This window comes from Lithobates pipiens, unplaced genomic scaffold (assembly GCF_037356315.1).
Source record: "Lithobates pipiens isolate NorthernLeopardFrog02 unplaced genomic scaffold, aLitPip1_a1.2 Scaffold_25, whole genome shotgun sequence".
NCBI classification, from domain to species: Eukaryota; Metazoa; Chordata; class Amphibia; order Anura; family Ranidae; genus Lithobates; species Lithobates pipiens.
Window position 1 is genome coordinate 111,567,084 of NW_027507787.1, and position 14,255 is coordinate 111,581,338.

The following is a 14,255-nucleotide window of genomic DNA, read 5'->3' on the forward strand; positions in this document are numbered from 1 at the left end:
TCACTGCCATTATTAGTAAAAAAAAAAAATGTCATAAAACTATCCCCTATTTTGTAGACACTATAGCTTTTGCGCAAACCTATCAATACACGCTTATTGTGATTTTTATTTTATTTTTTACCAAAAATATGTAGTAGAATACGTATCGGCCTAAACTGAGGAAAAAAACATTTTTATATATTTTTGGGGGATATTTATTATAGCCAAAAGTAAAAAATATTGCATTTTTTTTTCTAAATTGCTCTATTTTTGTTTATAGCGCAAAAAATAAAAAATGCAGAGGTGATCAAATACCACCAAAAGAAAGCTCTATTTGTGGGGAAAAAAGGACGCCAATTTTGTTTGGGAGCCACGTCGCACGACTGCGCAACTGTCAGTTAAAGCGACGCAGTGCCAAATCGCAAAAAGGGGCTTGGTCCTTTAGCTGGAAAATGTTCCTGGGCTTAAGTGGTTAAACTGCAACCTATTAGTGTGGTTTTTATATATATATATATATATATATATATATATATATATTATATATAGGGGGTAGGGCAGTTCTTTTTTTACTATTTCTCTCCGCTGTAAAAAACTGAACAAATTTTTATACAACAGTGTACAGAACCAGGGAGTAAATTGTGAGGCCTCTTCGGCACTAACCAGTCCAGAGAGCCTTCTAGAGGCATAATTTCTCTGGTATGGGGAAAGTGGTGGCTGTATGAAGCAATCCTGAGCTTTGGGATCTCGGAAATCCCCACAGGCTGGGCATACCTTCCCAATTCATCCCTTGCTGTAGAAATTGTATGAGGACTGGGTTCACCCAGATAAACTATTTTTCTCCTAGGAGGTTTTCCATGCTTTATCCAGTAGAGGAAAAGTTCACCAAGAAATGGGGGGTGCTAGCATTTGATGCGGCTATTTCCTGTATGAATAAATGCCTGACCTGTCCTGTGGACAATGCTCAAGGGTTCAAATATCCAACTGATAAACTTTGGAAACTTTGTTTAAAGTGCCATTCTGCCATTCTTCTCTGTGGCTGGCGATGTGGTCCAACCTGCAGTAGCAGCAATTGGCATGTGCCAGTTCCTCAAGGAACAGATGAAGCAAGTGCTTAACCTTTCCACCTAGGAGGTGGAGGTTTATGCAGACCTTCCTAAGGCCTTGTGTTTTGCGGATGATGCCATTATGGATTCTGTTCAGCAAGCATCCCTCCTTACTCTCCTGCTAGTACACATGCGCAGGTCCCTTTGGCTTAAGCATTGGGCAGCTGAGGCTTCATGCAAAAGATATTTGACTGGGTTCCAGTTTTATGGGGAATGCCCGTTTGGGGATGATCTGAACAAATATATCCAGAGATTACCGTGGGCAAGACCATGTTTTTACCGGTTAAGGGAATAAATGTCCCTCATTTAGACGTTCTTTCCCCATCCCTTGGAGCATCGACCTTCAGGCAGTGGTGACTGCCTCCCCAGTCCAATACTAGGGGAAAGATCCAAGGCCAAGCCCAGAGGCAAAATAAGTGTTTAGGTCCAAGATCTGCTAAGCAGAACCCCAAAGCCTCCCTATGAAGAGGTACCCCTGCTCGGCCGAGTGGGGGGAAGGCTGCTGCAGTTTTCAGGTGCCTGGCGGGAAGAGATTCAGGACAAATAGGTAACCTCCACAGTGTCTTTACGCTACAAGCTGGAGTTCCGGTAGCTTCCGCTATCTTGTTTCCTAAGGTCAAGGGTCTCCAAGGATCCTGAAAATAAGAGGCCCTCGTTTCTAGCCTTAGAACGTCTGTTATCCCAAGGCTAAGTATTTATAGAAGTAGCCTTAGAAGAGCAAGGCTTGGGGGTTCTACTCAAACCTCTTTACGGTTCCAAAACCGAACGTGGATGTCAGACATATTCTAGATCTAAAAGACCTGAATCAGCTTCTAAACATTCGCTCTTTCTGCATGGAGGTGATCCCCGCTGAGCCGGCGAATGACAGTGCGGCCCCTGCTCTCCTCTATGGGGGATCAGATCAACACAGTCTGCCTGTGTTCATCTGATCCGCTCTGCAGACGGATAGAAAAATAGGATTTCCCTCCGTCTGCTTTAGTAAGTCAAAGTCAAATAACAGTTAAACATATAGGGTAGTAAAAAGGTAGATTCGAACAGGAATCTGGAGGCAGAGTGACTGCCCATGTCTTGAGGGGGAAATTGCGCACATCTGCGCTCCTTAATGCTACCGTAATGCAGCAGTTGTTTTCGCTCGAAGAGGGGTAATTATGTTTTCCATTTTTTTGTCTTTCTTCTTGCGTGACAGTCTGCCATTCTTCTTGGGTGTTTAGTCTCGGAGCCGGAGAGGGTTCGCCCGCAGTTTGATCTGGCTGAATATCTAGCATCTGGAGCAATGTCAGGCCTTCATCCAGGCTTGTTACCATTGCAGTGTTCCCCTTGTGGGTGATTGTTGGCTTCATGGGGTATCCCCAACGGTAGGGAATGTTATGATTATGTAATGCCTTCGTTACTGGCTGGAGCGATTTTCGGTTTTGGCATCTTATGCTGAGAAAGATCCACATATAGCTGTAAACTCAAAAATTTCCCAAGGGGTTGCGAAGAATTGCGGGACGCTGACATTGCTCTTTTGCGTGATAAAAATGTACCCGCATCAGAACATTTCTAGGGATGTTACCAAGTCTGACTCTGGCAGTGAAGGCAGGAATGTTTTCATAAGATCATGGGCATACTGATGTAGTTGTGCTGGGATCACAGCCTCCGGGACCCCCCTGATCTTGACGTTATTCCTCCTCAACCTATCCTCGAGGTCTGCCATTTTAGATTTGAGCCAGGTGATATCGTCAGCTTGTTCATTGTGAGCGTCCACTAGTGTGTTGTGTGGATGCAAAATCCCCCATTTTTCTTTTCAATGTGATCTTTTCTTCCTCCCATTTCCCCCACTTCAGCTTTAAAGTTGCTGATGCATTGCATCATGTCAGCGTGCAGGGAGATGAGCATTTATTTTAGGGTAGTATCTGATAGCGGCTTGTGAGAGGTGGGGAACTCAGTGATAGGGTCCACTAGTTTCCTTTACGTTTCCTCACCTGTCAACCATGCCTGGTCTGGACTTTGCCGGACTGCCGGAGAGTGGGGTGGAGGCATCCGTATATTGTCGGGCTGATCTGCTCTGCGAACCCGGGCTCTTTGAGGCAGGGGGAGGTGAGTCAGAGGAGACACAAGAGCCAACGCCATTTTGGCTGGTATCGCGGGCTGCCGGCGGAAAGAAAAACATTAATTTCATTGGTTTTACCACACCTTTCCTCTTGTAGGACATCTCCGGAGGATGATGGGACTCTTAGGCAGGCAATCGGTAATGTCTGAAGACTTAGGATGGCCCCTGATGGTCGGGATTCCCGTCGCTGGAACGGAGCAGTAGCCACGCCCCCCCCCCCCCCCCACGAAAATAGGATTATTTTTTTAACGGCTTACCTGTAAAATCCTTTTCTTGGGAATACATCACGGTACACAGCGCTTCCGCCCCTCTTTGGGATTATACATGGGGATACTTAATGCTTTGCTACAAAACCGATGTACTCTCCATATGGGAAGGGTTATATAGGGGAGAAACTCATCTGGTAATTGGCTATAAAAACTACAAATTACTAAAGCGCAAATATGGATACCTAGTGAGACATACCTAAATGATAAAAGCTGAAACCAATTGGCAGTGCTCCAGTCACTGAAAATTCAATAGTGTAATATGTAAAATATTGATACCCTAAAATCAATGTCCCACCATGTATAAAAAAAAGTGCAAACTTAAAGTGCATAAGCAAATATGTCCCTAATTAAAGGACAAACACACCAGTGCACAATACTAAATTGACCAATCCAACACAAAATATAAAAATGAAATGAAAATAAAAATTCACAGGCTCCCTGTTTAAGAAATAACGAGATACGTGCATCAATAAATATAATAAATTGCATCAAACCAATGTATATGTTACACACAATTAGTGCAAGATATAAGGAAAAAAAGGTAGACAACACCAATGACTGATGTAAAACATGTGGTCCCGTAGGAGGCATGAATGGTCACAATTACCACTGATACGCTTGCTTGCTATTTCAGACACCTGGGAACCCCTGCTGGCATCAGTTCTGCAATAAAATGCTCCGAATGGTCTCATACATATATAATACCAAACAGGTATGCAAAGATCACCACTGGTAGGCAAGCAGATTTTTTTTTTTTACATAAGTGTTCAAAATATTACACTTGGGCTCTGGTTTACTTGCATGCTGAACCGCTTATAGATGATGTATTTGTATACAAAGCGCTACAATCCTCTGTGAGTGGATACAAGTCATTGACTTTGTTTTATACTTTTCACAACATTGCGCAATGATGTGGTGTATCTTTTGCTCTCTGTGATCGATCATATATAAACTGTTCAGCATGCAAGTACACCAGAGCCCAAGTGTATGTTTTGGACACTTTTTATGTTAAAAAAATCTGCTTGCCTACCAGTGGTGATCTTTGCATATATTTTGCACCATTTAATTGTGTGTAACATATACATTGGTTTGATGCAATTTATCCTTAGTTGCATACATTAAGCATCGTATATCCATATTAAGCGGAGCACCTGTGAATTTTCATTTTCATATTTTGCGTTGGATTGGTCAATTTAGTATTGTGCACTGGTGTGTGTGTCCTTCAATTAGGGATGTATTTGCTTATGCACTTTGTTTGCACTTTTTTGGTGGGACATTGAGTTTAGCGCATCAATATTTTCCATATTACACTATTGTAATTAGGGTTGCCATTGTCCAATCACCTGATGACTATTTAACCCATTAGTAATTAACCAGTAGCCAGTAATTATCAAAGGCTCGATGTCCCGTGATGTATTCCCAAGAAAAGGATTTTACAGGTAAACTGTTTTACAAAAATCCTATGTTTAGCATCTTATGTCAGTAGGGCCTGACAAGATGAAAAAGACCCCGACAGCCTATTTTATTGCATCACTGTTGATACTTTTTGTTCCAATCTTCCAAAGGCTACCTGTGTGGGTGCTGTCAGTCTGAGAAATATTTGGCTAACCAAAATAGCAAGATTTAGCTCGTACATGAAAATCAGGGGAGAGCGTCTCAAGTTTGGGAGAATTTTAAATAAGCAGCGTAATATGTTGAGTTGTGCTCTGCTTCCTCATGTGTCAATTTTGAGAAAATATTCTCCAAAAATATAGTCCTGCAGCTATTCTTTCAGGTTTGGTTAAATAAACCTTTTCATAGTAGTGTTGTAGTATACAATCTATAGATTTAGATACTGAATGGACAATCCCTTTATCAGCTTTCAACCGGTTATGAAGGTTTTCAGTTTGCCAGTCTTATTGCCCAGTCTGAATTGACACCCCTTGAGGTTATAATATTTACATTACGTTGTCCTAGCCCTTTTGTAGTTTTATTTTAGATTATTGTCAGCTAGATTTACTATTAATTTCCAGCACACCCTGGAGCATCTGCAACCCCAATTAGTGCAAATGAACAGGTGCATGATCCCTTATAACTATGGGGGAAATTTACTTGGGCTGGGTTCACACTTGTACGTCACATGACGTGTGTAAATCAATGAAAGAAAAAAAAATGGAGGGACTTTTTAGGCACCATAGACAAAACAATAAGTAGGAAAAATTGAAAACTTTATTGTTAAAAAACAATGTATCATACTTGATGCCAATAACTTAAAAACATGTTTCACAATAATATTCATAGTCAATATTTAACAATCGATAACAATTACCGCTACTATGAACTGCTCATTTTCGAAGAGGTTGTGAAAAAAATATGGCAAAACAGTGTACATTTACATCACTATCATCATCAAAATAAGCAGTATTTGCAGTTAAGAGTAAATTTTTTTGACGGGAAGACTCAACATGTTTCGCGTGATTTAACACGCTTCTTCTGGAGCTCGTATTATTGTGACAAAAAACAGTAAAGAAAACAAAATTAAATATTGACAAAGTATGTATGGTCATATGTTCATAAAGAAAAAGTATAAAGCATGTGAGCATTTTTTATTTTTATTTTGTTTCTTTATGAACATGACAGCTGTACACAATGAATGGCTTTCATTCATTGTGTATCATTGTGTTGATATCTTTGGTTACAGTGATCACATCGTTCAAACAGGGCCAATCAGAGATCCTAGGGAATAAAATGTCGGTTGTTGCAATATTTTATGTCACACGGCATTTGTACAGAGGTCTTTCAAATGCATTTTTTTGGGAAAAAAATACACTATTAAAAAAATAAAATAAAAACAGTAAAGTTAGCCCATTTTGTTTTTTTCGTCCAAAAGTTTTGACTACCTGTTTTTATTTAATATCGTTTTTTTTTTTTTTTTTTTTTTTTTTATCTAAATCATACATATAAGTAAACTGATTGGAGGTTTGTTTTGTTTAATAAATGTTTAAATGTAAGAAATTTGCTGTATCACTTATGAAGACTGCTTTCACACTGGAGCGGGCAGGCGTTGATGGTAAAACGCAAGTTTTAGCGGCTCTTTACCATCATTTTAGCAGTGCTATTTGGCTGCTAGTGGGGCACATCTAACCCAGCTAGCGGCCAAGGAAGGGGTTAAATGCGCCCATGAAGCACTGCTGCCAAATCGCATTGCATGCGCTTCGGCAGTGGTGCCCATTCATATCAATGGGCAGGAGTGGTGGAGGAGCGGTATACACCACTCCAAACGTGCTGCTTGCAGGACTTTTTTTTAAGATCCTGCCAGCGCATCGCCTCAGTGTGAAAGCACTCTGTCTTTGACACAGACTGCAGGGGAGCCATTTTGCAGGCACTTTACAGGCGCTATTTTTAGCCCAAAAGCGTCTGAAAAACACCCCAGTGGGAAAGGGTGTGTTAGATCAAGGGGGATTAAAAAAAAAAAAGGAAAAAAAAAATAAAATAAATAAAATCGGCCTAACATCGGCCCAAAAAAATCGGCATCATATATCGGCTATCGGCCGCCATGATTTCTAAATATCGGCATCGGCCAGAGAAATACCCATATCGGTCGACCTCTAGTACACAATGAACGAATGGATGGCATTCATAAAAATGATTGTTTATAACAGTGATCATCACTGTTATAAGCAGTCAGTCTGTGTGTGAAAGAAAAAAAAAAGTCCAGATCACCCCAGAGTAGTATAGTGTCACTATGGTAACACTGTACTGCTCTGGTCACAGTATGTAAACAACATTGTAAAAAAAAAAAAAAATTGTATAAAAAAAATTACAACTTCAGAAAAATCACCAATGCCTCTTACTAAATACCTTGGACTGTGCTTTGCAAAAAGGGTTAATTTCTTGGATATTTGTACTGTCCTTGCATTTTAGGACCTCAAGAAATAGACGATCAGTACATCAGGACTGGTCAGTATTCAAATATACTGTATATACAATAGTTTGTAGACTACACATTTCCTACAGACTAAATAATATACACGGAGTTGGATTATTTTTACCAAACGTGGAACACAATTTTTTAAATTGTTGGTCTTTTTTTTCCCCCATTTATTTTGCAAAACAAAAACCCAGTGATGATTAAATACCACCAAAATAAAGCTCTATCTGTCTCAAAAAAATTATAAAAATGTAATTGGTTATGCATGACTGAGTCATCTCAAAGTGTGACAGTGCTGAAAACTGAAAATGGCCTGGGCAGGAAGGGAGTGAAGGTTTCTCGTATTGATGTTTACAGGATTTGGAAGATTACAGTTTGCATGTAGGCATTTTTTTGGTTTCTCAACTGTTGTAGGGAATGTTTCTTGTGAATTGGGGACTGCATTGATATCTCTTCCGATTGTGGTCAGGGTTTGGGCTGCCTGCTGCATGACTGATTGAGGGAATGGGCCATTGGCAGAGTTGGGTCCATATTTAGGAGGGTAAAATTGTTGCCAATGGCCTGCAGTTTAAGACCAGATGCTCATTTACCATCTTGAGTGTCCCAAACATAATCCAGTACTGTGCACAAAAGAGTGGAGTTGAGCAAAGTGATCACACCTGCTTTGTGGCCAATTGGCAGTGCTCCCAGTGCAGTCCCTCTGCCCATTAATTTTGGGCGAACTTGATGTCCTATTCTGAATTTTTTTCCCCCCTGTTCAAGACACAAGGTTATCAAAGGCTTTTCTGCCTCTGGAGAAGCTGAAACTACTAAGTCTGTCATCTGGATGTAGCACATCTATTTTTGCACAGTTGCATGCAGGTCCTGGGGCTCATAGTATCCACATTGAGTCAACTCCCTTTACTAATTCCACACCAGAGCACTGCAGAACTATCTGAATGTGGCAGGTCCCCTCTCTCCTTTGATGGGGAAGTGTGTTGTCTTCATTTACTAATTGTGTCATAGGAGTTTTCTCTTCTGCCTCTTAAAGTGGTTGTAAACCCTTACAAACCACTTTGACCTCCAGGTAAGCCTAGATTAAGGCTTACCTGTAGGTCCAAGAAATATCTCCTAAACCTACACGGTTTAGGAGATATTTACAAAAAGACAGGCATGGCTGTCTACGGCGCATGCTCCGTAGACAGCGGCGCGCAGGCACACCTTCACCGTTTGCAGCATGCTGCCTCTAATTGCGATATGCCGTTAGTGGTGGCTCCATTGCGCTGCTCCGGCGCTGAGTGACCGGAGCAGCGATACCCAGAATAATATGGACGCTCCGTGCTACAGGGGACAGCGGTGACATCGCTGGCTCCTGTGTCAGGTAAGTGACACATAATGGGCTACTATGCGATGCATAATAGCCCATTATGCTTTACCTTTGCAGGGAGACAAAGTAGTAGTAAACCCATCAGGGTTTACTTCCTCTTTAAGTGGAAGATCCTATTGGTATAATTTGTTCTCTGAGATGTTTTAGATGTTCCAAAGGTCAGACACTGTCCCCCAGTGATTTTTAGGAGAATTTTTTTTTCAGTTGGGAAACACACCGATCATGCCCATGATGTACTTCTGTTGCCATAGTTAAGATGATTCTAGAGAAGATTATCCTTCCTCACAGATTTTTATTTACTGATTGCTACACTGGATTTAGTTAAGCATATCCTCTTGAACCAATGGAGGGAAGAAATTAAGACAAGTATAAAAATCAGTTTATTTTAAATATTTTGCATCAAGGAAGGTTTGTCAGAGACATGCAGATGAATTGTGTAATTGTTCTTTAATTTGCCTACATGGCTTAAAACACTGTTCTCTGTCTTGTTTTCTTTACCAAGGGGCTCCACAGTGCCAGCGTTCCTGGAATTTTGGCTTTGGATTTATGTTCAACAGACACAAATAAAGCTCTTACTGGTAAGGAATTTGTTCACACCACTTTTGTTTCGATACTTGCTAGCGTTAAAGTATAGCTTTGTGTGTGTTTTGTTTTTTTTGTTTGTCTTTTTAAACATGTCATACTTGCCTCCCCTGTGCATTTGGTTTTGCACAGAGTGGCCCCGGTCATCCTCTTTTGGGGTCTCTCAGTGGTGCTCCTGGCTCCTCTTCTTCTCGAGTGCCCTGTTGGAGAGCCACTCTGCCTCGGTGCACTCGTGCAGGCATGCCCCCGTGTCCTGCTGCTGCGTCTATTGACACAGACAGCAGGACTCGGAGCCAATGGTTGTGCTGCTCTCAATCTATCCTATCGGGACTCGAAACAGGAGCTGGTGTGCTCATCCCCTTTGCTGGAAAGCCTGGGTTCGAGCAAGTAAAAAGGGGGCTCTGGGGTCAGCTGCATCACACAAGATTTCTTGCCCTAATTCATAGAATGCATTAAGGTGAAAAACCTCAAGGGTTTACAGCCCCTTTGAATTGTTTAGCTAAAGATGTATATATTTTCTTTTAGAATGTTGGAATGGATGTAATTCAAATAGGCAAATGCTAGTAATTCTGCTATGTTATCTTTTTAAACTGAGTTTTCCCAAGTCATCGTCCTGGACAGCTTACGTGAGAGAGAGAGAGAGAGAGAGACTCCTCTCACCAGGAAACGCATGATCCACTTTTTTTGTGTAAAGGCCACTACACCCTCTCAAGTCCTCCAGTTTTATGCGTTTTCCTCCGGCATTTTTCAGCGTTTTTTTCTCATAGGTCGTCTGGTGTGGTACAGAGTCCTCCTAAATGCAGCCATACTTCATTAAAAAGCCGGGGCTTTGTGGTATGGCCTCTGTTCAGATGCACCATGGTTGGGAGGCATACTTACACATTCCAATAAGGAAATCTTCAAAAAAAAAGGGCTGAGATTTGCCTTCAGGGGACCCGAGAAAATGTACTTACAAGGTGGCAGACTGTGTTTCTTCCCCCTATCCCCTTGCAATGCAACCGGCTCGCCTGCAACCAGTGCAGCGCCTTTGGACGCCTTGTCGGAGGTCCTGAAAACATTCATTGCCAGGGTGGAGGCGGCATGTGGGCGCAAGATGGAAGAAAGTGGCTCCTGCCCCCCTCCGGGGAGAGCTCTGACGCAGACTCGGGCCCCTCAGTGACTGGTGACCCCTGTTCTGTCGTTTCAGATGACGCTGACCAGGACCGATCGGACAGTGAGGATGAGTGCCCGTCTGGGTCCGCACATGAAAAGCGCTAGTTGGAGCATTTATCACAGCTGTGCGTGATACCATGAAGATCAGGATACAGCAGGTCCTTCTGCTGCAGTAACGGTCCCTTTTGGGTACCGTAAGCCAGCCCGTATGCCTAAGGTGTTTTCGTATCTGACTTATTTTGATAAGTTCATTTACAGGAATGGGGGCGACCACAACTGACCTTTTTCTGTCCCAAAACGCATGGCAATGCGTTACCCCCTTGAGGAGAGCCTTCCCAAATAATGGTCGGCTCCTCCGGTCATGGACCCCCCAGTATCCAGGTTAAATAAAAGTAACCACGATCCCGGTAGAAGGGGCTCCTGTGGGCTACCACGGGCAGGAACCGAGGCAGTGGCCCGTTCCTTAGTTACGGTTGGGGGGTCAGCAATACGTCCAGTACGGACCACAGCACGTGTCAGACACTGAATGGGCAAAACTTTTGCACCGCAAATTTGAGAAGCAGCAGGCTACTCCAGTCTGCGTGGAACTAGCAGAGCAGTTAGTGCGCGGTCTTAAGTACGTTTGGAATATGGCTCTGGATACTCTTTCTCTGCTATCCAGGGTTTCTGTGTCAGCAATGGTGCTGAGGCGCCTGATTTGGCTGAAATGCTGGTCGGCGGACCAGGTATTTTAAAAAGCCTTGACGGATCTACCCTTGGTGAGTGGCTCTTTTGGAGCCTCGGATGGCATTATTAACCACTAGGCATCCGCTCTATAGCCGAAAGACTGCTGCAGAGCGGATGCCAATTGCCGGGACGCCGTCCTGTTTACTTCCGCAATGCGCGCTCTCGCGACCACAGATTGGGGAAGTTCTGTGTTGGCTGTGTCCCCCGGACACAACCAGTCAAAGATCGCTGTAAACGGCCAATTACAGCGGCCGTTTACGGTCGGCGTGCCCAATGAAAGATGATCTCACATGTAAACAACATATGAGATCATCTCTCATCGCCGGCTCTCCTTCCTCACACAGACAGCGTGTGAGGAGGGAGAGATTAGCGGCTGCAGCGGCCATAAGTAAAATATCTCCCCAGTGTGCCACCTGTCGGTGCCACCTGTCCCCAGTGTGCCACCTGTCGGTGCCACCTGTCCCCAGTGTGCCACCTGTCCCCGCCACCTGTCCCCGCCACCTGTCCCCGCCGCCTGTCCCCGCCGCCTGTCCCCGGCGCCGCCTTTCGTCCCCGCCGCCTGTCCCCGGCGCCGCCTTTCGTCCCCGGCGCCGCCTTTCGTCCCCGCCGCCTGTCCCCGGCGCCGCCTTTCGTCCCCGGCGCCGCCTTTCGTCCCCGGCGCCGCCTTTCGTCCCCGGCGCCTGTCCCCGGCGCCGCCTTTCGTCCCCGCCGCCTGTCCCCGGCGCCGCCTTTCGTCCCCGCCGCCTGTTGTCCCCGCCGCCTGTTGTCCCCGCCGCCTGTTGTCCCCGCCGCCTGTTGTCCCCGCCGCCTGTTGTCCCCGCCGCCTGTTGTCCCCGCCGCCTGTCGTCGGCGCCGCCTGTCGTCACCACCTGTCGTCGGCGCCACCTGTCGTCACCACCTGTCGTCCCCAGCTGTCGTCGGCGCCACCTGTCCCCACCACCTGTCGGCGCCACCTGTCCCCAGTGTGTCACCTGTCGTCCTGTCCTTGTGCTCCAGGGCCTTCAAAAGTGTAATAGTTAACAAGTTAGATGTGTAAATTATGCTTCTAGAACACATGATGGCGCTCCCTGCATGTTGGGCCTCTCTATGTGGCCAGGCTGTGGAAAAGTCCCACACATGTGGTATCATAATACTCAGGAGTAGCAGAATCTATTTTGGGGCATCATCTGTGGTATACACATGCCATGTGAGAGAAATAACCTATTACAATGACAATTTTGTGAAAAAAATCAATTAAAAAAAATCTTCATTTTGCAAAGAATTGTGGGAAAAAAATGACAACACCAAAAAGCTCTTACTAAATACCTTGGAATGTCTACTTTCAAAAAAATGGGTCATTTGGGGGGTATTTATACTTTCCTGGCTTGTTCGGGTCGCAAGAAATGAAATCGGCCACCAGTACATCAGACGTGATCAATTTTGCATGATTTGCACCATAGATTGTAGACGCTCTAACTTTCACAAAGACCAAATAATATCCACTAATTTGGGTTATTTTTTACCAAAGATATGTAGCAGAGTAAATTGTGGCCAAAATTCATGAAAAAAAAATTTGCTAAATTTTATTACAGAAACAAAGAAAAATTTGTTTTTTCTTCCAAATTTTAGGTCTTTTTTCATTTATAGCGCAAAAATTAAAAAACCCAGAGGTGATCAAATACCACCAAAAGAAAGCTCTATTTGTGGGGAAAAAAGGACAAAAAATTTGGGTACAGTGTTACATGACTCAGTAATTATTATTCAAAGTGTGAGAGCACCTAAAGCTGAAAATTGGTCTGGTCACGAGGGGTGTTTAAGTGCCCAGTTGTCAAGTGGTTAAGAATGTCACAGGTGGGAAAAGTACCTTGCGTCCACAGACCAGGAAGACTAAGGAGCCACACCGCAGGCAAGGGCCCCTCTTTTCCGCTCAAGAGGTTTTTTGTCCGTCCGGGACATAGTGGGACGTATCTCCGTTATCCCTGGATCAGCAGATTCAGGCGAGTCAGTCAGTCAGGGACTCCCTGCTTTGCTGGCTGAGATCCTCTGCACTTTGGTCCGGGAAGTTGTTCCTACCTCTGCATTGGACTGTGATCACAACAGACGCCTGACTGGCTGGCTGGGGTGGAGTACTGGGAGTACAGTAGACCCAGGGTCTCTGGTTGGGTGAGGAACCCAAGTTGCCGAGCAATATGCTCGAAATCCGAGCAGTCAGGCTTTGCCTGTCCACATAGTCAATGAGACTGAGGACTTCTGATCAGGATCCAGTCAGACAACGCCACGGCGGTGGCATATGTCAAACATCAAAGAGGAACAAGAAGCTCGGCTGCAGCACGGGAGGTCACTTACATCCTTCAGTGGGCAGAGCATCATGTACCGGCCTTGTTGGCCATTTACATCCCGGGAGTAGAAAACTGGCAGGCGGACTACCCAAGTCGCAGATGTTGGGCCTGGGAGAATGGGCGTTGCATCCAGAGATGCTCAGGCTACTGTGCCTGCGGTGGGGCACCCCAGACGTGGATCTGCTGGCTTCCCATCTCTGGCTGATTGTTAGTTTTAGGGTTGTTCCACTAAGCAAGAGGGAATACACCATGGAGATCAGATTTCTTTGAGGGTCTGTACTGGAGCATAGTGCTTCAAATGGAGTTTGGTCTCTGAACTATTGTGTGGTAGGTTTGGCACTATTCAGGAAGTGTCTGATTTGTTCAAATTTGTACAGGATATTACACTGGGAATCAGGAGGACAGAGCAGTATATGTGATCTAAATGTAGGTTCTGCGTGTGAGTGACTCAAGTTACTTTCAGGCAGGCCAGGTGGGAAATCTGAGTTTCTGTCTAATGGGGTCGTCGGACCTGGTGAGGGGATCATTTTGAGTGTGGTACATGCTGTTAAGAAGCGTGGGTCACATTAGTGGGTGTGTGGCGTGTTCCTTAGGGGTCGATTTAACGTCGATCCATGATGGGTAGGATAGAGGAACCTGCACAAAAGAATCCTCAATTGTAACCGTGTCTTTAGTGAGTTTGTGGACGTGCCAGTCCGTTATTCTTGTGAGGCCCTTTCAGTTTTGGGAGAATCATTCTATCCCAGCTTAGTCTTGGA

General features: G+C 44.4%; 1 protein-coding gene across 2 annotated transcripts in view; it reads left to right on the forward strand.

Annotated features, from left to right (window-relative positions):
* PRPF19 (pre-mRNA processing factor 19) overlaps positions 1–14,255 on the forward strand; it is a 563,471-nt gene that overhangs the window by 316,486 nt on the left and 232,730 nt on the right. For both annotated transcript variants that reach the window (XM_077454802.1, XM_077454803.1), the window contains exon 9: positions 9,222–9,297. In XM_077454802.1, the coding sequence (XP_077310928.1) occupies positions 9,222–9,297 (76 nt within the window). The remainder of the gene's footprint in view (positions 1–9,221; positions 9,298–14,255) is intronic.